The sequence below is a fragment of the Heloderma suspectum genome, chromosome 6 (genome assembly GCF_057233095.1).
Source record: "Heloderma suspectum isolate Gila_16-S chromosome 6, 16-S_ref, whole genome shotgun sequence".
Lineage (NCBI taxonomy): Eukaryota > Metazoa > Chordata > Lepidosauria > Squamata > Helodermatidae > Heloderma > Heloderma suspectum.
In genome coordinates this window covers 93,954,922-93,976,281 of record NC_139463.1, presented here as the reverse complement: position 1 = coordinate 93,976,281, position 21,360 = coordinate 93,954,922, and the positions used below count along the sequence as shown (strand labels likewise).

Genomic DNA, 21,360 nt, shown 5'->3' with positions numbered 1-21,360 from the left:
CCATCCATCCATACACATAGATAGAAACATTGAAATCTTACCTGTGCTACAAGGTTCTCTAGTGAAATGGCCTCCAACATTTTCTTCCACATTTGGGAAACCTTGGCCTCCTCGTCGCATAGAATTTTAGGTGATGGAAAAGCAGAGTCATCAGAATGCTGAACGTTATGTAGCCTATCACGGGGGTGGGTTGTTGTTTTTTTCGCGGCCGGGTAGACGGGGCGCTTCTACCCAGCCTGAATTTCGCTGGCAAGGGATGGGGCGCCTCCCACCCGGCCTGACTTTCGGCCGGGCGAGGTGGGGCGCCTCCTCCCCCTCGCATGAACTTCGGGGGGAGAAGTGAAGCGCTTCCCCCCCACTGTGAAGCAAGCTTCGAGGACAGGTAAGGGACTTTCGTCCATCCCTACTTCTGGGTCAGGCAGGTGCTCCAGGGTTGGTCTCGGGGGTTCCCGGCGCCTCCAGACTCCAGAGCCCCTCTGCCGCCAGACATATTGCTGGGTTTACGGGGTCTGTGGCCTTCTTTGTGTAACTCAGCGCATGAGGTTTTGCAGTTTAGTGACATGCAGTTTCCCAGGCGGGTGGCCTTTATTCGGCTGAGGAAGTCCAAAACTGATCAGGCAGGAGGGGGTTAGTGTGTCACTGTTCCCAGCCCTGGTGCCAGACCTTCGTCGGTTGCCGCCCTGGGGGGCTTTTCTCAAGGTCCGGGGGAGTCTCACTATAGCCCCTTCTTCAGCCATAGTGACTCCTCTCCCCTGACCAAATATCAATTCTGAGTAGTCACTCAGCGAGCCTTGAAGGGCTCACATCGGACAAAGAACAGTCCGTCAGCAGATGGCGCTCCAAGACGTATCGGGCCTATGTGAGGCTGTTGCCGGGGCTTTAAGGACTTAAGGATGCTGGTGTTCACATGCTTGTCTCTTGTTCTTTCAGATGTCCGGACTGTGAGCAAACCAGTGCAGGTGCTCATCTGTGGGCTCAGCATGGTTTTCTTGGCTGGTTGGAGGGCCTCCTCAAGTTGCAGAGCCTACCTGGGGCTCAGCCGGTATGCCACCATTCAGTGGTTGGGCAGACGTGATATGTGTTGGGAGCACCTTCTGCCCACATTAATCCAGCAAGGGCTGGTGAAGGTTCCCGTGCAGACTCTGGTTCTGCACATAGGGGGGGAACAATTTATGCCTGCTGAAGGGCAAGGCCTTGATTCTTCAAGCCTGAGATTTACAGCTGTTTCAGCATTGCTGGCCTGGAATTGCCATAATTTCGTCCAACCTGAGCCTAGAGTGACATGGAGGGATGGCTGGGATCCTTGAAGATGGTGGTCATCTCACGAACCTAGGCAATGTTTTCTTTTGGCGGATCTGCGAAGGGGCATCCGGGAGTTTTTGCTGCATAGATGGGGGAAGGATGACTAAGCAGAGGCTTGTTGACCTCCTGTGGCAGTTCTGGGTGGGCACTCTGCTGGGGGAGAGGACAGGTGAGCATTCATAGGCACTGTTTCAGGTGACTCGTAAAGCCTGATGCTTTCGGCTCTGGGTTTTGTGGCCCAAGTTGGGAGATACGGCTTAACTCTGAGGCTGATCCTCCTCACCCACTTGGGTTCCATGTGTTGGGGGGGGGGGTGATAGGGGAAGGTCTCCCAGCCCAGAATTGGGTGGATCTGCATGGTGGCTATGGTGGATGCCATGCCTCAGACAATGAATGCCTCACTCAATACCTGTCACGATTGCTTGTTTTCTACATGCCCACCGGTGCTTCCTTCACAGATTGTAATATGTCAATAAATGTGGCCTAGTTTTATCCCAAATCTATTTGAGTCATCTTGTCATTTCTACCCCCTATTCACCCACAAGTCCCCTCACCCTGCATCTGGCTTGCCTGGCCGGGGGGGGGGGGATGTTGCAGGAGGGAAGGGCAGGACGAGGTCGAAGGCCATTGGCCTTCAGTCTTGATGTCCTGGTGGGGTGGGGGGCGAGCCAGCTGATATTTAGGCCATGCCACCCCCCTTTCCTCCTTCATTTCAGCTTTTCTGGCTCCCTCCCTCCAGCCCAACATGCAGTGTGGGTTGTACTGGTCATCCTATTGGGGGCCAAGTAGGAATTTTGGCTCTTAACCAGATTAGCTGGGCTATGGGTTTTTTGCCTACTTCACACTGCAGGTGGGATAGGGAGTAATGTAGGCTAATTGGTGTCATACGATTGCTGCTTTCATCTGGTCACATAACTGTACTGGCAGTTCCGAGTGTAGGGATGGCGGAGAATTTCTCCCTGAAACTTCGGGGGGCCGAGCGCCAACATGTTCGGCCCCCCGAACAAGTTTCGGGGAGAAATCCTCTGAACCCCCCCGCCCCCCGCACCCCCCCCGGGATGGGACTTACCTTCGCCGAATGTCCCTCCCGGCGGCGGGTCCAGCCGGCGGTTCGGCGGGTGTTCGAGCAGGGCGGGAGCGGCAGCCGGTCTTTTGACCGGCTGCCGCCTCCGCCATTGCAATAAAAGGAAAAAAAACACCTCCCCCTGATAGGCTACGTGACGATTAACGTAGCCTATCACGGCTAGATTTGCAAAGTCAGCCGTGATAGGCTACGTCAATCGTCACGTAGCCTATCACGGGTGACTTAAAAAAAAAAAAAAGCGCATATGGATAATGACGGCCCCCATAGGGAGCCGCCATTCGCGTTCCTTATTTGGTCGCTGTAGTCTACGTAAAGATTTACGTAGACTACAGTGAAAATAAGGGCAACGCAAATAGCGTTGCCCTTATTTTCGCCGTAGTCTACGTAAAGATTTACGTAGACTACGGCGAAAATAAGGGCAACGCTATTTGCATTGCCCTTATTTTCACTGTAGTCTACGTAAATCTTTACGTAGACTACAGCGACCAAATAAGGAACGCGAATGGCGGCTCCCTATGGGGGCCACCATTAGCGTACGCGCTTTTTTTTTTTTAAAGTCACCCGTGATAGGCTACGTGACGATTGACGTAGCCTATCACGGCTGACTTTGCAAATCTAGCCGTGATAGGCTACATTAATCATTTTTTTTTAAAACTTTCACGTTCGCGGCGGGGCGAGGCGGGAAGCCTCCCCCCTGGCCTGAATTTTGGCCGGGGCGAGGCGGGAAGCCTCTCCCCCGGCCTGAACTTCGCGGGGGGAGCAGCGAAGCGCCTCCCCACCACCACGAACAAGCTTCGGCGAAAGGTAAGGGACTTTCGTCCACCCCTACCGAGTGGGCACTCCTCTGGGGGAGAGGACAGGTGAGTATTTGTAGGCAGCGTTTCAGGTGACTGGTAAGGCCCAAGGCTTTCGGCTCTGGGTTTTGTGGCCGAAGTCGGGAGATGCAGCTAACCTCTGAGGCAGACCCTCCTCACCCACTTGGGTTCCGTGGCTCAAGGGGGGGTGACAGGAGAAGGTCTCCCAGCCCAGAATTAGGTGGATCTGCAGGGTGGCTATGGTGGATTTTCCATCTCCAAAGTTGATTTTCTCTCTCACACACACATCTGTCAGTATCATATTCTCAAGCAGACAAGTTATATGACTGAAAATATGAGTATATGTTATCATTTCCTCTCTAGCACCAGACCATCTTTCTGGCATCCATTGATGATCTTTCTGGCATCCCTTTCTTCCTGGAGGTCATTCCAAACCCACAGCCCTTGATTTTCCAACTTGTTTAGACATGACAAACATGTTTCCTTTTGCAATTCCACAGGGAACCTCCAACCTAAATGCAGGGTTATCTTTCTCTTTAAATTGCAAACAAGCTATAATTTTGCTCCTTGTCAAAAATCCCTGTGGAGTTAAAAGTACAGTAGCTCAACTAATGACACAACCTGTGAAGGATGATACAAATATGCCCTGAAGCATCCAGAGGCAGGGTAGGGCCTGGGAAGAGGCAAAGATCCACCTGTCTTTCACTGATACCTTACATATTAGAATATATGCTTCAGGCCTGCCAGTAGAATGAATTAATTTTTTGGTCAGGCTACTGTCATTTTGGGGACTCTATTGAAACTGTTGTTGATGGAAATAGGGGGATGTATGTCTAGAAAGAGGCTTTTGACTCAGGATGGTGGAACTAGTCATATTTTTGCTGATCCTGTTTTCTCATATTGTCTGCAAGACTCACATTATTCAATGCAGTTTCCGTGATCCACACCATCCAATTCACAAATATCATCAGTCAGGAGACCTCATCATTGGTAGCATTGCTTCTCAGATATTTATTGTCTCCAAGTCAATAAACTTCACAGAGGAACCCCTGCCAATAGTGTTTGATGAGCTGAGGTAAGGACTTCATCAGGTTATTTTTCCTTGTATTTACATTTCTTCCACCCCAGAGCTACCAATGGATTTGGTAGTAGGAAAAAAGGTTAAGAAAATGAATGGACAAATCAGACATAATATGTGAAATCCCTGGTGAGGATATCTTGCACTTCTTTTAAAAAATTAATATCAGGCATGGGCTCACTGATTTCATTTGGGGCCATGGCAGTAGGAAATGGGGACTAACTTTTTCCATGCACAGTTTCACCAATCCAAGTTGCCAATTCCAATAGCTTTTCTCACCCCCTCCCCATATATATATATATATATATATATATATATATATATGTGTGTGTGTGTGTGTGTGTGTGATGAAATTATGCCATGGTTATTTATATTTGGTTATATTTTCTTGAAAGGCAAACAGTAGCTATGTGAGGAGGGTAATTCAGATTGAAAGGAAGTGGCCAGGGATGGAGGGAAAGAGTGGTTAAGCCCCTGACACTGGTTCCCCAGATCCATTCTGAAACAGCATGAATGGCATGCCCAAAGGAGGAGTGGGGGAGAAACAAACCCTCATTTACAAGTCACTTTTAATTCTCTTAAGCTTATCACAATTCTTAACTTTCTCCAAGTCCCAAAGACATTTCTCATAAGCAGACCCATTCATGATTCTATGAAGTGACACTAGACTTAGGGTGCAATCCTATGCATGTTTAGACTTAAGCTTGCTTCAAGAAATGAGGTAGAAATGATGGAAGAATGAAAGGATAATGAAGACAATGCATGACGTGTGGAATGTTCTTCTGTTACCGGAAACAACTTTCATTCTAGCATAGTGACGAAGAATTATCAACACATCCTAGCCTTGGCATTTGCGATAAAGGAAATTAATGCAAACCCTCAGATTTTGCCCAATGTCACTGTAGGCTTCCACATCTATGACAGCTATTACGACGCACAGTGGACCTACCATGTTACAATGCTACTTATATACACACTGGAGAGATTTATCCCCAATTATACATGTGGCATCCAGAATAAGCTTACTGCAGTTATTGGGGGACTGGACTCCCAAACCTCCCTTGATGTGGCAACCATCTTAGATGTCTACAAGATCTCACAGGTAAGCCATGTGAATGGATGTTTCACACTGTCTTCACACTTCTTTTGCTCTTCCTGATGCTGTTTTGTTACATAGAGACCAAAGTCTTTCTATGAAAACCTGCACATCGGGTTCTCATATTTTCCCCCCTTTCTACAGTAACCCAGAAAGGCTGCTAAAGGGAACTGATTGTCTCCTGTGCTGTTTCCCTAATACAGCTCAGTGTGGATTGTTTAAATTGCAATGAAGTTGGTGAAGCTGATATTTAATTTGCAATTCTAGTAAGCCTATGAAAGATGCATGAATCTAAAGAAGAGTATGACTGGTTGAACCTACACAACAAAAAGTTGAAGTATGAAGTGTTCATATTCAGGGGTTTTAGCTAGCCAGCCAGACCCACTTCCAGGATATTATATTGCATCCCACAAACCCATCCAGGTTTTCTCCACCCCCATTCACCTGCAGCAGACACTCAGAATTCCTTGGCTACTTTTATCCTCAGCCTTCATTGGCTGATTTGGCTACATAGCCCTCAACACTCAGCACCTGAATTTTAAATTGGAGGGAGGGAATAATATATAAGGAACAGAGAACAGAAATGTAAGGATAGAAATAGGTCTCATCTCTCTTGCAAACAATGCAGTATCCTAATTAGCTGATGAATTCTTTCTGGAGGAAGCAAAATGGCAATTGTTTGACCCCCACAGTATAATCTGATATTCGGTTCTACCTTAGCCAAGCTTTCTTTTACAATGTCAGGGCATAGTTAACCTGTTTATTTACTTACATTTATACCATGGAAGGAAGTGAGAGTTCTAGTGTTGATCCTATCTCCTTACCTTTTATGGATCACACTGGATGTGCCCCCTATTGCCCTGGGTGTGTTGAGATAAGCTGTTCATATAAAATGGTTAGGATCCTGATAACTCCCACTCTGATAATTCCATCTTCCACTGCATCTATAATTTTCAGTTATTTTCCTATCATTGATTTCCCAAAGGGTGTCTGGACCTTTTCTGCCAGTCCCTGTTCATCTCTGGTGTCCTCTATGTAAATGGCCTCAGCTTGCTCTGGGTATCTTATATTCAAATACACACACTCTCTCTCTCTCTTCTGCCCAGTTCTATTCCACTTCCCTTTTGCTGCCAGGTTTATGCAGGAAAGGGAAGTCATGGAGGGTGCATGAAAAAGTCCTGTGGTCTTCAAGTTTTATAACTTAATTCTGAGAGAACTGGCCAGTCTTCTTACACTCTGAGGCTCAAGGAGGAAAATAATAAGCTGTATTAAATATAAGCCCCCAAAATGTAAGTCCCTAAATTTTTCCACAGTGGCCTGAGGCCTGCAAGAGATTAACAAAAGCTACTTAGGGTGCATTCCAATTCATGTTCAGAAAAAAAATAATCCTGCAACTCCCAGCATTCCCCAGCCAGCCATCTAGGTATTGCTGACTAGGGCTAGATCTACATTACTGCTTCATAGAGGTACTGAAGAGCACTGATAACTGTTGGGGCACATTCTATATTCTGCTATCGTAATGTTGTTTCCTGCTTTTTTTATTCCACATTATGCAAAATACTGCAATAAGTGTCGTTGTGTGCCAAACGAGGTGTAACTGTGCAAGAGGGATATAGCGTTACCATGATGAGATCGTATTGATATGACACAAGGTGTAGCTCTGGCCATAGTGTATGGAAACTGTTACAGAAAAGTTGTTGCTGCTGTTATTTATTCCTTCTCCTTTCTACATCTGTCTTCAGGTCATATATGGCTCAGCTCTAGGAACAAATAATAAAACTCCTGGCCTTTTCTTCTACCAGATGGCCCCTAAGGAATCCCTTCAGCACTTGGGAATCCTCTCTTTGGTTCGGCATTTTAACTGGCTATGGATTGGGATCCTTACTATGGATGATGACAAGGGAGAAAAAATTGTTCAGACTGTGCTTCCACTGTTTTCTCAGCATGGCCTCTGTTTTGCCTTTGCAGAAAAAATCACCAAAATACGTGGTATCACTGAAGATTTGGTGAAGCGGGTTGTAAAACTGCATTTTACAGTCATGGAAAGCAAAGCCAATGTAGTGGTGATATATGGAGAATCTTTTACTGTGGCATCTTTGAGATTCTTGCCATACCTTTCAAAGCTAGAAGATAAGCAAAAAGGGAAAGTGTGGATAATGACTGCCCAGATGGAGCTCACTTCATTTGTCTATCAAAGGGATTGGGATACAGAAATACTCCACGGTGCTCTGTCTTTCAGCATTCACTCCAGTGATGTAGCAGGCTTCCAATCTTTTGTTGAGAGCAGAAACCCTTCCAGCACAGCAGGAGATGGCTTTATCAGGGAATTCTGGCAACATGCCTTTGGCTGTGTATTCCCAAATTGGGTTTGGGGCAATGTGAAGAGGGATATTTGCACTGGGGAGGAGAAGCTGGAGAGTCTCCCTGGACCTTTTTTTGAAATGAGCATGACTGGCCACAGCTACAGTATCTACAATGCAGTCTATGCTGTGGCCCAAGCATTGCATGTGATGTCCTCATCCAGACTCAACCATAGACGAACCATGGAGAGAGAAGGACTGAAGCTTCAGAATCAAGTGCTGTGGCAGGTAACGTGCCAAACATTCTCATTTGCACATATGGAACTTATTCTTTCTGCCTATTCTTGGTGTCTCTTTTGTAATTGTTACTTGTCAGCTTGGACCTCAGTGTTGGTCCTGATCATTGCCAAGATCTCTCCTTGAATTTTCCAAATGTTTTCTTCCCTCATGAAAGAGGTTTCCATTTTACTGCTTCATTCCCAGGGTGCTTTAGAATTCCTTTAGAATTTGTTTTGGATGGTGCCTTTGAGCTTTCCTTATTGTTGCAAGGTGGCTGAGAATTATGTATTTGTGGTTCCCCATGGTCCGCTTTCTGTTACTCATCTCTTCATTGCTCTGCAGCCTCCCAGGCTTCCTGATCTAAAAAAAACTCACTAGGAGGAGTTACCACATGACATTTTCCCATGGGCTTTAATTGATAGGCAGGAACCTTGGGAGGTTGCAGATAGGGATGGCGTAGGTGCCCATCTCTGCCTGGGATTCTAGAGGACCACCTGCGCCCCCTGAGCTGCTCCCATTGAGCCCCTGCCCTGTTTGACCCCCCCACACACACTTGCCAAGCTGCCTGCACTTACGTGGGCCCGATCCTCCTCTGCCATGATTGCCATGTTTTTTTTTAATCAAAACATGGCAATTGCAATACTGTAGACATAGACTTATATGCAAAATGGTGCCATGAATGTTGTATATATAGGTGATTTGTGGCACCATTTTGCGTATAAGTCTATGTGCGCAGTATTGTGATCGCCATGTTTTTCCAAAACATGTTTTTTTCAAAACATGGCAATCATGGTGGAGGGGGGGCGGGGCCTGGGTTAGTGTGGGCAGCTTGGTGAGCAGGTGTGGGGCTCAAGCATGGGTCTGGGGATGTGTGAGTGGGGCTGGGGCTGGGCGGGTGCCTGGAGAACCCAGAAGGGGGGTTCTCTAGCTGCAGACTGCTGGAGTATAATGAAAGATAAGACACTCAGACACAGTCTTCAACTGCCTTTTAACTAAAGTAAGGACAAGAATCCTGCACCCAGCAGGATTAGATTATATTAAGGGGGAAGTTTACTAAAATTTTCTTCTCTTATGTCCCCCCCCAATGCAATTTATTTTCTATCGAATTGCACTAAAATTGTCCCAAAAAATTCAGCAAAGCATGAGACTTGAACCAATATGGAATTGTTGCCCCACTCCTATAGCACACTTATGTTGTTGATTTGTACTTTGCTTCAGCAGCAGGTAGATCCTGGGCGGGAGTCAGTCTCCCCATCACTTCCTTAGTTAAGAGATCATCCATGAGGCTGCACACATCTTTTACGGTTTCACACACACAAAATGAATTTTGACTGGAATCACTCCACTCGAGTAGCTAACTCAGCTGGTGAGGCAAATAGGACTGTAGCTGAGTGGGGCCACTGAGAAACACAAGAGGAGGTGCTGGTATGGTCAAACATTTGCAGAAGTATTTCAAACATATATTAAGGGGGGGGGAAACTAATATTGCCCCCCTTCTCCCAAATTCTCATTGACTACAGAATCCTGACTATTAAGTGTGTGAGTGTGTGTGTGTGTGTGATGGACACCCGGGGGGGGGGGGATGGCATATACTGGAAGAGGCCATGACTGGCTGATTGGCTGGAACTCTGTGTAGGAGCACTTTACACTGCAATATTTTGTTGCAGGTTCCAGTTGTAACTTCCAATTCCTCTTTCCCTTGGGCCACTGAAGAGCCAATGTTACTTCTAGTTTCCCTTCTGTAAACTCTGCCTTTTTGCCTGTGAAGAAATAAGAACAATTTTGAATATTCAGGGATGCCTGATGTGTGATGTGAGAGATCCCTTCCTCACAGACTTCCCTCACAATGCCTTATCCTTGACCCTGTTTCAGATTTAGAAAGATGAACGGGTCTCCCAGACCATACAAGGGAACATGGTTAACTGGGGGGTGGGGGCTTTGATACATCTTGACTGAACTTTGGGTATAATTACATATTTATTAATATTAGAGAGTTAAGTAAAATAAATTAAGTCCTGAGTCATAGGGAGGTGCTACATGTCACAGACATTAGAACTAAAATATGACTGGACTATTTCGGAGGTGTGATCCCAGATCCCAGACATCATGACTGTTTTAGCCGTGACTATTCTTGTGTTCATTATTCATTGAGAGTGGAAGCTCTGTGTTTTCTTTTTAAGTAAAATAAATAAATAAATAAATAAATACAACTATTTTAATACAGAACACTTTGTAAATGTTCTTTGTGGAAAACACATTCATAAAGCTTCATCACACATGCAGCTAGTGCATGAGAGCGGGAGAGAGAAGAGAGATGTATCACAGATGCACATTCATACACACACATACAATGTTTATACAACAACATGCACAGAGCCTTCACTCTCTGTAACTTGCCATGGAGCTTGTGGTGTGTGTGTGTGTGTGTACTTCTTTAAATAAGCTAATCAAACAGGCTGCCAGAATGATTGAAACTGGTTGAGAGAACTGTACCAATGACAGTAAGTTAATGCCTGAATCAGGGACCTGGATAAAATTGGGACAAAGACTAGTTAGGTTAGGTGGATGCATTTATTCCTGGTTGTTTTATTATCCTGTATGTTTTATTATACATTTCGGGTGGTGGTGGTTTCCATTCAATTTTTAAAACTGTTCCTCATTGACATCTTTGGTAAAATTTATATATCAAAATAGCATTATTTGAAATTTTATATTTGCTATTGGGGGAGGTGGGAGGTTACTAACTCCACCCCCAAACTACCAAAAGTACATACCTGAGACCTAGAGAGTTTTAAGGCTGTTTTGGTCATGATAGTCAGAGAAATAGGAAATTACAGCTGGTAGCAACAGAAAAGGATACAGGACAGGAAGGAGAAAAAGGAGTGTGGGTAGACTATTTTGCCATTTTCTTCTTATGGAACAAGTTGTTTCTCATGCATGAAAAACTGAGAAAAATCTAGACATTTTAAATGTAAATATTAAAAATGAGAACTGCTTCCACCAAGTGTAGATATCGGTATGTCTTTGTCTGAGATATCCAGCACAGTCCTGCCCAATTGCAACTCTGAAAACTTTTGGCTTTTCTTTTACAATCTAGCTCCATTATTTTCTGAGACATGTCTCATTCAACAACAGCGCTGGACAAAAGGTTTCCTTTGACCAGAATGGGGAGTTAGTAGCTGGTTTTGATGTGATCAACTGGATTTTTTCCTCAAACCAATCCTTTCATAGAGTCAAAGTTGGGAGGATGGATCCCCAGGTTCCTTCTGACCAAGCATTCACCATGCATGAGAATGCCATTACATGGCACAGCTGGTTTAACCAGGTAGGATCCAACCACAGTCTTATTCCTGCTGCACAAAGTTGATTTCTCTGAAGGGTGATCAGCCTTTGGAAAAGACTGCTTTTTTATTTAAAATGCCACAACAAATGAATTGATATAACAAACAAGGCTGCAGGTACCTCCATCCTGGCGGATTATGACTGTTCAAGTGACAAAGTGAAGGAGGGAATTCATTTGTTTATTTAAAACATTTATATGCCATCCTATTTAGGATATGCATTTCCATTATTTTGAATTGATGCATACAAGTCTCATCTTAAGGCAGCAGATTTTTTTATCAATGCATATTAAGAAGGAACATGATCGAATATTCTACCAAATTCCATCCAGAGGATCACAATAGATGTCATATGGTCACTTGGGTTGACACACATGTGTGTTTCTTCTCTGAATTTCAGGTAGGGATGGCGGAGAATTTCTCCCTGAAACTTCGGGGGGCCAAGCGCCAACGTGTTCAGCCCCCCGAACAAGTTTCGGGGAGAAATTCTCTGCCCCCCCGCCCCCTGCACCCCCCCGGGACAGGACTTACCTTTGGCAAATGTCCCTCCCGGCGGCGGGTCCGGCCGGCGGTTCGTCGGGTCTTCATCCGGGTGGGAGCGGCAGCCGGTCTTTCGAACGGCTGACGCCACCGCCATTCCAATAAAAGAAAAAAAAATGCCCCCATGATAGCCTACGTGACGATTAACATAGCCTATCACGGCTAGATTTGCAAAGTCAGCCGTGATAGGCTATGTAAATCGTCACGTAGCCTATCACGGGTGACTTAAAAAAAAAGAAAAAAGCGTGTACGGATAATGGCGGCCCCCATAGGGAGCCGCCATTCCCGTTCCTTATTTGGTCGCTGTAGTCTACGTAAAGATTTACATAGACTACAGCGACCAAATAAGGAACGGGAATGGCGGCTCCCTATGGGGGCCGCCATTTGCGTACGCGCTTTTTTTTTTTAAAGTCACCCGTGATAGGCTACGTGACGATTTACGTAGCCTATCATGGCTGACTTTGTAGATCTAGCCGTGATAGGCTACGTTAATCGTCACGTAGCCTATCACGGGGGCGTTTTTTTTTTTAACTTTTAATTTCACGGCCAGGCGAGGCGAGGCGCCTCCTCCCCGGCCTGAATTTCGGCCGGGCGAGGCGGGAAGCCTCCCCCCCGGCCTGAATTTCGGCCGGGCGAGGAGGGAAGCCTCCCCCCCCCGGCCTGAACTTCGTGGGGAGAGCAGCGAAACGCCTCCCCCCCACCGCGAAAAGCTGCGAGACCAGGTAAGTGACTTTCATGCACCCCTAATTTCAGGTAATGCACTGTTGACAAAGGTGAATTAAGTTATCAAATGTTATTCCACAATCAGAAGACAGAAGAAGACAGGAGACAGAAACAAAATTCAAAGTGATCTTGATAGACTAGAGCGCTGGGCAGAAAACAACAGAATGACATTTAACAGGGATAAATGCCAAGTTCTGCACCTAGGAAAAAGAAACCAAATGCACAGTTACAAGATGGGGAATACTTGGCCCAACAATACTACAAGCGAGAAGGATCTTGGCATTGTTGTCGATCACAAGCTGAATATGAGCCAACAATGTGATGTGGCTGCAAAAAAGGCAAATGCTATTTTGGGCTGCATTAATAGAAGCATAGCTTCCAAATCCCAGGAAGTACTAGTTCCCCCCTACTCAACACTGGTTAGGCCTCATCTGGAGTACTGTGTCCAGTTCTCTCACTTTAAGAAGGATGCAGACAAACTGGAGAGGGTTCAGAGGAGGGCAACAAAGATGATCAGGGGACTGGAAACAAAGCCCTATGAAGAGAGACTGAAAGAACTGGGCATGTTTAGCCTTGAGAAGAGAAGACTGAGGGGATATATGGTAGTGCTTTTCAAGTACTTGAAAGGTTGTCACAGAGAGGAAGGCCAGAATCTCTTCTCGATCATCCCAGAGTGCCGGACATAGTATAATGGTCTCAAGTGACAGGAAGCCAGATTCCGGCTGAACCTCAGGAAAAACGTCCAGACTGTTAGAGCAATACGACAATGGAACCAATTAACTAGGGAGGTGGTGGGTTCTCCCACACTGGAGGCGTTCAAGACGAGGCTGGACAGCCATCCGTTCAAGACGAGGCTGGACAGTTTGAATAAACCTAAATTTTCTCATGGCTTCATCCCACACCAACATAATAATACTTGAAATGTTAGGACTAGATGGACTGGGCCTATTATGTTGATGTCTCCAACCTAACAGTAGCCTTATAATTTTCTAGTCAGGTGATAATCTGGAGGAAGCACCCATGTGATTGGCCCCACCTATGAACCACTTGTATTTAGGGATGTACGAAAGTCACTTACCTTTTTGACGGGGTGATTCGCAGTGAAATCCTAACCCGGTCGGCTCCACTCCAAGGAGATTCCGCAGAGCCGCTGGCCGGGACCGCCTGCAGCCAGACATCTGGCTGCTGGGCAGCCTGCAGGCAAAAACAACAACAACAGCATATGCAAATGGCAGCGGCTATGGTGGCCGCCATTTGCATCCCCTTTTTTTTGCTGTTTTAGCCTATGTAAATATTTACGTAACCTATTACGGCGAAAAAAAAGGGGAACGCAAATAGCGTAGTAGGTGCCATTTGCATTCCTTTTTTCCCTGCCGTTTTAGCCTACGTAAATATTTACGCCGACTACGCTATTTGCGTTCCCCTTTTTTTCGCCCTAATAGCTTACGTAAATATTTACGTAGGCTAAAACAGTGAAAAAAGGGAACGCAAATGGTGGCCGCTGTAGCCGCCACCATTTGCATATGCTGTTTTTTTTTTTTTAGCTTTCCATGATAGGCTACGTCCTATCGCGGCCTCCGCAGGGACGCAAATAGTGTTCCTGCGTTAGCCCTGATAGGCTACGTAATTATTTACGTAGCCTATCACAGCTATGATGAGGAAGCGAATGGCAGCTGCAGTGCGGCCACCATTCGCAAGTCAGAGCGGATGGCAGCCGGTAAGTGCTCTGTTTTGCGCACCTTTCGTGGGGGTGGGGTGGGGTCTTCATTCTGCTACGGATTTCGGGGGGCCGAATTCACTGGCATTCGGCCTCACCAAGATCTGTGGCAGAATTCTCTGTCATCCCTACTTGTATTTCAAACATTAAGAGGGGAACATAGGAGAAAACCACAGAACAGTGGCTCCTGCACCAAGTCAGTAGCATATAAAAAGGCTCCAGAATTTTAAGGATTCCAGTCTCATTATTCACACCAGATTTTGCTTGTTTTCTTTATTTTATGGATTAGGCCCAGCCTATTTCTGTATGTACTGAGAGTTGCCTTCCTGGTTTTAGCAAGAAGGTAAAGGAGGGGGAGCCATTTTGCTGCTACGATTGCATTCCATGTCCAGAGGGAAAGATTTCAGACCAGAAAGGTAAGAAACAAAGTATACAAATGAATCAAACAAACTATGATCAAGTGCAAATGAATATAAAATGAGGGTTATTTCCTCTCATGTTTGAAAGATAACAAAAGGATTTGGTAGGGACAGGCTGGTTAGGAAGTAGATGAAGATGAAAGAATATTCATATACAAGTGTTGTTTGTGTCTGTTCGTTATCTCATTCTGTGTAGATATGCAATAAGCTCCTAAATTATACTATATTTCTTGTAAGACCTAAAATATCTTTCAATGAGTTTCCACTGCTCATTGCTGTACTCAAATGTGGGCTGCTGCTTAACAATCAGTTATAATTACCTGATCGGAAATTAATTTAAGAAGAAAGCTGCAGTATTTTCTTCAACACCTCATTGCCATTATTCTTAGCTTTGTCAAATTGACATTTAATGAAATCAATGTAATTTATCTCCACTTATCCTTGAAATCATTTTAAATACTTCAGTGGCACTCTCTTTAATAAAAATCAGCCATTACATGAAAATATACCCTGCAATGTGTTCCGTCCTTGATAAACACTGACAAAGCAAAGGACTAAGATTCTTCCAGGTGTGTGTGTGTGTGTGTGGGGGGGGTAGGTGCGAGGGGACTGGGCAGACAATTGATCTTGAACTATTATGTCATTGTGGGTTGAAATGCAGAAAGTCAGCAAGTATTTCTCATATCTTCTCTTTCCCCTACATTTCAACTCAGTCAGTACTTCACAATTGATTGGTTGGCTGAGTGGGCCACAATACTGTCATTTTAAACCTCTGTCTTGCACGGAATAATTTTTATTGTTTGGTATTAATATAATTATTTTAAGTAAATTAAATTGGATGAAGATATCTATGATAGGAAGAATAGGAGTATGTTGATGAATAATATGGCAGGTATCTGAGATTAAACTGACATTTTTCTGCTTCTTTTTAAAGACATGAATGACTGTTACAACTGTGAAGATGAAAACTATCCAAACAAAAACCAGGATTTATGTATTCCCAAGGATATACGTTTCTTGTCTTATGAAGAGCCCCTGGGGATTGGTTTAGCCAATTTTGCACTTTCTCTTTCTTTTCTCACAGGTCTAATGCTGGGAATATTTATGAAGCACCACAACACTCCCATAGTCAAAGCCAACAACCGGAGCCTTACCTACACTCTTCTCATCTCTCTGCTGCTCTGCTTCCTTTGTGCATTGTTATTCATTGGCCGTCCTCAGAAGGTGATGTGTCTCCTCCGACAGACTGCTTTTGGCATCATCTTCTCAGTGGCTGTTTCTTGTGTGCTGGCAAAAACTCTAACAGTGGTTTTGGCTTTCATGGCCACCAGGCCAGGATCCAGGATGAGGAAGTGGGTTGGTAAAAGACTAGCCAACTCCATTGTTCTTTCCTGTTCCCTTATCCAAACCAGCATCTGTATTGCGTGGATGGCAACCTCTCCCCCATTCCCAAATGCTGACATGCACTCACTGACTGCAGAAATAGTACTGTATTGTAATGAGGGATCTGGGGTCATGTTTTACTGTGTCCTGGGCTACATGGGCTTCCTGGCAATTGTGAGTTTCACTGTGGCTTTCCTTGCCAGAAAGTTACCTGACAGTTTCAATGAAGCCAAATTTATCACTTTCAGCATGTTGGTCTTTTGCAGTGTTTGGTTATCCTTTGTTCCAACCTATCTGAGTTCTAATGGAAAATATATGGTAGCCGTGGAGATCTTTTCTATCTTAGCCTCAAGTGCTGGTTTGCTGGTTTGCATCTTTTCTCCTAAATGTTATATTATTTTGTTGAGGCCTGAGTTGAACAACAAGGGACAGCTAATAAGAAGAAACTGTGAAATTAAATAATTCAAATAATTCAGTATGCCCAGGACTCTTGTGTCTTTTTCCCCACTTCCTGTATTCTTTCTTTCATCCTTGAGCCTCAGTCTCTTACGTATTGTTTGGCTCTGATGTCTCTTTCCACAACTAACTAGCACTAATGAAGTATTAATTTAGCCCAGTCTTCAGAACCTGGTGCCTTCCAGATATTTCTTACCTCAACTCAATCAGCACCTTCAATCTTGGTCATAGGTTAGCAACGCTGGGAGCAGTAGCCAAAGACCATGTTCCCTTTTGTTTTCTGCTCTTTGCCTCAGTAATGTGTGTATGTGAGAGAATGATTGTTAGCGAGTGTGTACACCATCACTTACTGCCTCCCCATTTCATAGAATGCAAAACATTAATAAAAAACTGGATATAGAGACACAAAATATTCACCAACATCTGGATATTGTTCTTGTATGTCTATTTCAAATGAAAATCAGTATATATTTTATTAAAACAGTCATGGTTTATGTCTTGATATTCTGCAGTAACTAGTTTGCTTATTTACATGCACCTACAACTGACTAATTCATTCAGACTGCAAGGAGTTTAGATCCCACCCACCCATGGACCAGTATGGCATGTTTATTATTATCATCATCAGCATCAGCATCATAATCATCCACATCATAACCATACTCCTGAACACTGAGTGCTTCCTTCAAAAAGAGTTGAGGGGAAACGGTTAACCACCATTTCACATTGCTTTAGCCCCGGTCTGTTGGGACTATTCACCACTTGAAGAAATGGGAAATATAGAACAAATCAGGGCTGTGCACCACTTCAGTTCAAATCCTAAATTCAGAAGTGGATCAGGGTGATTTGGACTGAATTGGTCTGGTTTTGGAGCGAAAGCAGTTTGAAACAAGTTGGAATTATCCAAACAGCTTTGGACCAATCCAGACAGCTGCCTGCCCAGTCACATAAGCCCTGTGCACCTTACCTGGACCTATGGGGAGCGCCCACAGCCATTGCACCCTTGGAAGGAGTTGCCATTTTCTTTTAAAATGGCAACCCTTCTTCCAGTAATACAATGTTGAGTCAATTGCGGCTGTAAAGGGGCTGCAAAATGTATGCCTGTTATTGTGGGTAGATGGCCCCTCCCTCCAAGATAGCGATGACTGTGGGTACTCCCCAGGGGTCCATAGAAGGAGCAGGGAGTTCTTGCAGTGGGGATGGGGGTGGGCATGCAGCTGATGTGGTTGTGCGGGGGGTGGTATTCGGGTGTCTGGATGTTGCTTCAGATCTGGAGGCTAAAGTGGGTCAGCCTGGCTACAGATCAGGCTGAGGTGGGTCAGGGCTGATTTGGAAGCTCTGAATTGGCCATCAAAGAGGGTCAGTGGCTCCCTGCACAGCTCTACAGCAAACATTACAATAGCTGCTGAAAATTACAACCTACTGTGAGGAACTGTTGACTAGTAGCCAGCCAATGGCTACCACGCCCTTCATGCAAGATCAGTACTTTGTACCCAAAGTCTGAAAATGTGCAATACTACTAGAGGGGACATATGCCAATCGAAAAACAGGTGCTGTGCTCCTATAAAGATAGAATAGGAAGACAGCTTAAGCAGTGCTTTGGTGTTTTCGTCAGAGGACAAAAAAATAGTCTCCAAAGTTGATTTTCTCTCTCTCACACACATCTGTCAATATCATATTCTCAAGCGGTCAGGTTATATGATTGAACATATTCATTTCCTCTCTAACATCAGACTATAGTTCTGGCATCCCTTGATGTCATTCCGAACCCACAGTCCTTTACTTTTCAACTCATTTAGATATGACATACATGTTTTCTTCTGCACTTCCACAGGGAATCCCCACTTTAATGCATGGTTACCATTCTCTTTAATTAGCAAATGGATTATAATTAATTTTGCTGATTGTCGAAAAACCTTGCGGACTTGCAAAGTCTAGTAGCTAAGCTAATAACATCAACTGGGAAGAATAAATATAACCTATAACATGCAGAAGAAGGGCTAGGGATTGGGAAGAGGCAAAGATGCACCAGTCTGTTCCTGATACCTTACATTTTAGAAACTGTGCTTAAGGCCTAGCAGTAGAATGAATTCATGTTCATTCTAGTGGTCAGGCTATTGTCATCTTGGAGAGTCTATCAATACTGTTTTAGATGGAAATAGGGAGATGTATGCCTATAGAGAAGATTTCAACTCAGGATGGTGATAGTGGTCATATTTTTGCTGATTCTGTTTTCTCATATCGTATGCAAGGCTCACATTGTTCAGTGCAGCTTCCGTGATCCACATCATCCAGTTCACAAATATCATCAGCCTGGAGACCTCATCACTGGTAGCATTGCTTCTCAGATATTTATCGTCTCCAAGTCAATTAACTTCACAGAAGAACCCCTGCCAACAGCATTTGATGAGCTTAAGTAAGGCCTTGATCGGGTTAACTTTCTTTGTATTTACATTTCTTCAACCCCAGACAAATGGATTTGGTAGTAGGAAAAAGGATAATACATATATGCCCAAATCAGACATAAGATGTGAAATCCATGTTGAGAATCTCCTGCAATTTTTTTAAAAAAATTAATATCAGTCAGAGACCCACCGATTCCAACTGGGGCCATGACAGCGGGAAAAATGAATTAGCCCCTTTCTCGGTCCTGTTTTGCCTATCCAAATTGACTACAATTGGCCAATCCTTGGAGCTTTTTCCCACAATGTACAGGTTTGATGAGATTTTGACATGGATATTTATATACTTTCTTGCAAGGCATCAGTAGCTATCTGAGGAAGGTGATTTAGATTTGATAGAGGCAGCCAGGAGTGGAGGGGAGAGAATGATTCACTCTCTGACACCAGTTCCCTAGATCCATTTTGAAGCTGCATGAATGGCATGCTCAAATAAAAAAACAAAACAAGCCTGTATTTATGAAAAAAATGCTATGATGGATATAAGCTTTTCTCTCCTCTGTTAGTTACACCTGGAAGGAAAAAAATCAACCGAACTATATCATCGTTTCCACTTTCATAGGACCATATTTAGCACTCCAAACAGAGCAAATAAATCCACACACACCCCTGACAACATAGAGTTTAGCACATGTATCTCTTTTAATTCTACTAAACGTACAAAAATTCTTCACTTTCTCCAAGTTCCTGCTGGTATTTCTCCTAAGCAGACCCTCAAACGATTCTGTGAAGCTGCATTAGACTGAGCCAGTCTATTGGTCCATCTAGTCTAGTGCTTTCTTTTACTGGCAGCTGCTCTTTAACATCTTAGGCAGAGATTTTCACCAGTCTTGCCTTGCCCAGATGCATATTTAACATGAGATGCTAGGGATATACTTTAAATCCAGCTACAAAGTATTCATGTGCTCCCAAGTGAAGCCAACTCAAAGATCAAATGTCTATCTCCTTCTCTTGTCAACATTTAGTGGAAATTGGGGATGTGACTTTCCAGAAGGATTTTTTCCAAGTTAATCCATGTCAGTATTTGCAGGATTATTTCATTGTTTGTATCATCTTGAAAAGAGATGATGATGAAGCAGCAGCAGCACTTGAGGTTAAGTTTAAGGCCATTTCCATACTTTCAAGAATCCTGCTCTTCAGAATTCTCCGATACCATTCCTTCTTGTATTTCTGTGATTTCATTTTAAATACAGTAGAGTTTGCCTGCATCATTTGATACACATAATAGGAATTGTTCTGCTTATGAGAGACACCAGGACAACCTAGGTAGAACTAGAATCCTTATTAAAGATTGTCTTCTTATTATATTGCTGTCAGGATTCCTTTAGCCCCCACTTTACTTCTAAGCCCAAACATACACAGACGAGAGGCTTCAGTCTACGGCTTTTAATCCATTACTTCACAGGGTCATAGAGATGCAAATTCTCAGTGACCCTCAGTCTACAAAGGAATGCCTTCACAGGATTGAAAAGGAAGTTACGAAAGTTGCCCACCAAGGGAGAAGGTCTGACTAGCCTAATTTAAGGGGGGGAAGTCCCTCTCTTCTCATGAGGCCTCTATTATTATTATTATTATTATTATTATTATTATTATTATTATTATTATTATATTTATATCCCACCTTTTTCCCAATACTGGGACTCAAGGCAGCCTCACAACGTTAAAACTTCTACAATTAAAATGTATGAATAGAAATATAAATACAACTGTACAAAAGTTAAAAATATAATTAAATCATCAATACTAAAATTGTAAAAACATTAAAACATTAAAAGACAACCACCACAACAAGAATAATATCCATACGTCACATTTTCACAGGTCCAGACTAGTTATCCCCAAAGGCCTGCTGGAACAAAAAAGTTTTTGCATGCCTCTAAGTGCAGCTGTTCATGCAAGACCAATTGGGTAGACTAAGTTCCACCCTGGCCTTCTCTCTATTTGCTCTGTGCCTGCGTCTGGCATCTGGCATCTATTAGGTCATACTCACCCAGACCCCACTGCCTCTCATGGGGGAGGGGGGTGTAAAGAGGGACCTTCATCCTCAGCCAGCTGGATGTTTGCAACCTGGGAAGCCGGCCTTCTCATATCTGGACTAGCCTGGGAAAACACCTCTCCCATATCTGGCAGTTCTCCTTCAGAATCTGAACTGCTATCCCACTCCCTGAGCTCAGAAACACCCCTGACAATTGCATCATGGACTCTGTTGAAGTACACCCTACTGTAAAATATATGTCTTACCACAAAAGTAAGAGGAAGTCATGTTCTAAAGCTGAACATTGATACTGTTTGGTTCTCTGATGTTTATGTAGGCTACCTTAGACTTAATCTTGCCACAAGGAATGTGGTAGAAATGTGAAATAAAGAA

The 21,360-nt window shown here is 44.1% G+C and overlaps 1 protein-coding gene across 1 annotated transcript; it reads left to right on the top strand.

Moving 5' to 3' along the window:
- Window positions 1–12,385: 12,385 nt before the first annotated feature.
- Window positions 12,386–16,563, top strand: LOC146341875 (vomeronasal type-2 receptor 26-like). The gene is made up of 3 exons (XM_084808433.1): window positions 12,386–12,557; window positions 14,565–14,691; window positions 15,779–16,563. Exon 3 carries the CDS (start codon window positions 15,784–15,786, stop codon window positions 16,537–16,539), a length of 756 nt encoding a protein of 251 aa, XP_084664559.1. The 5' UTR covers window positions 12,386–12,557; window positions 14,565–14,691; window positions 15,779–15,783; the 3' UTR covers window positions 16,540–16,563.
- Window positions 16,564–21,360: the final 4,797 nt, after the last annotated feature.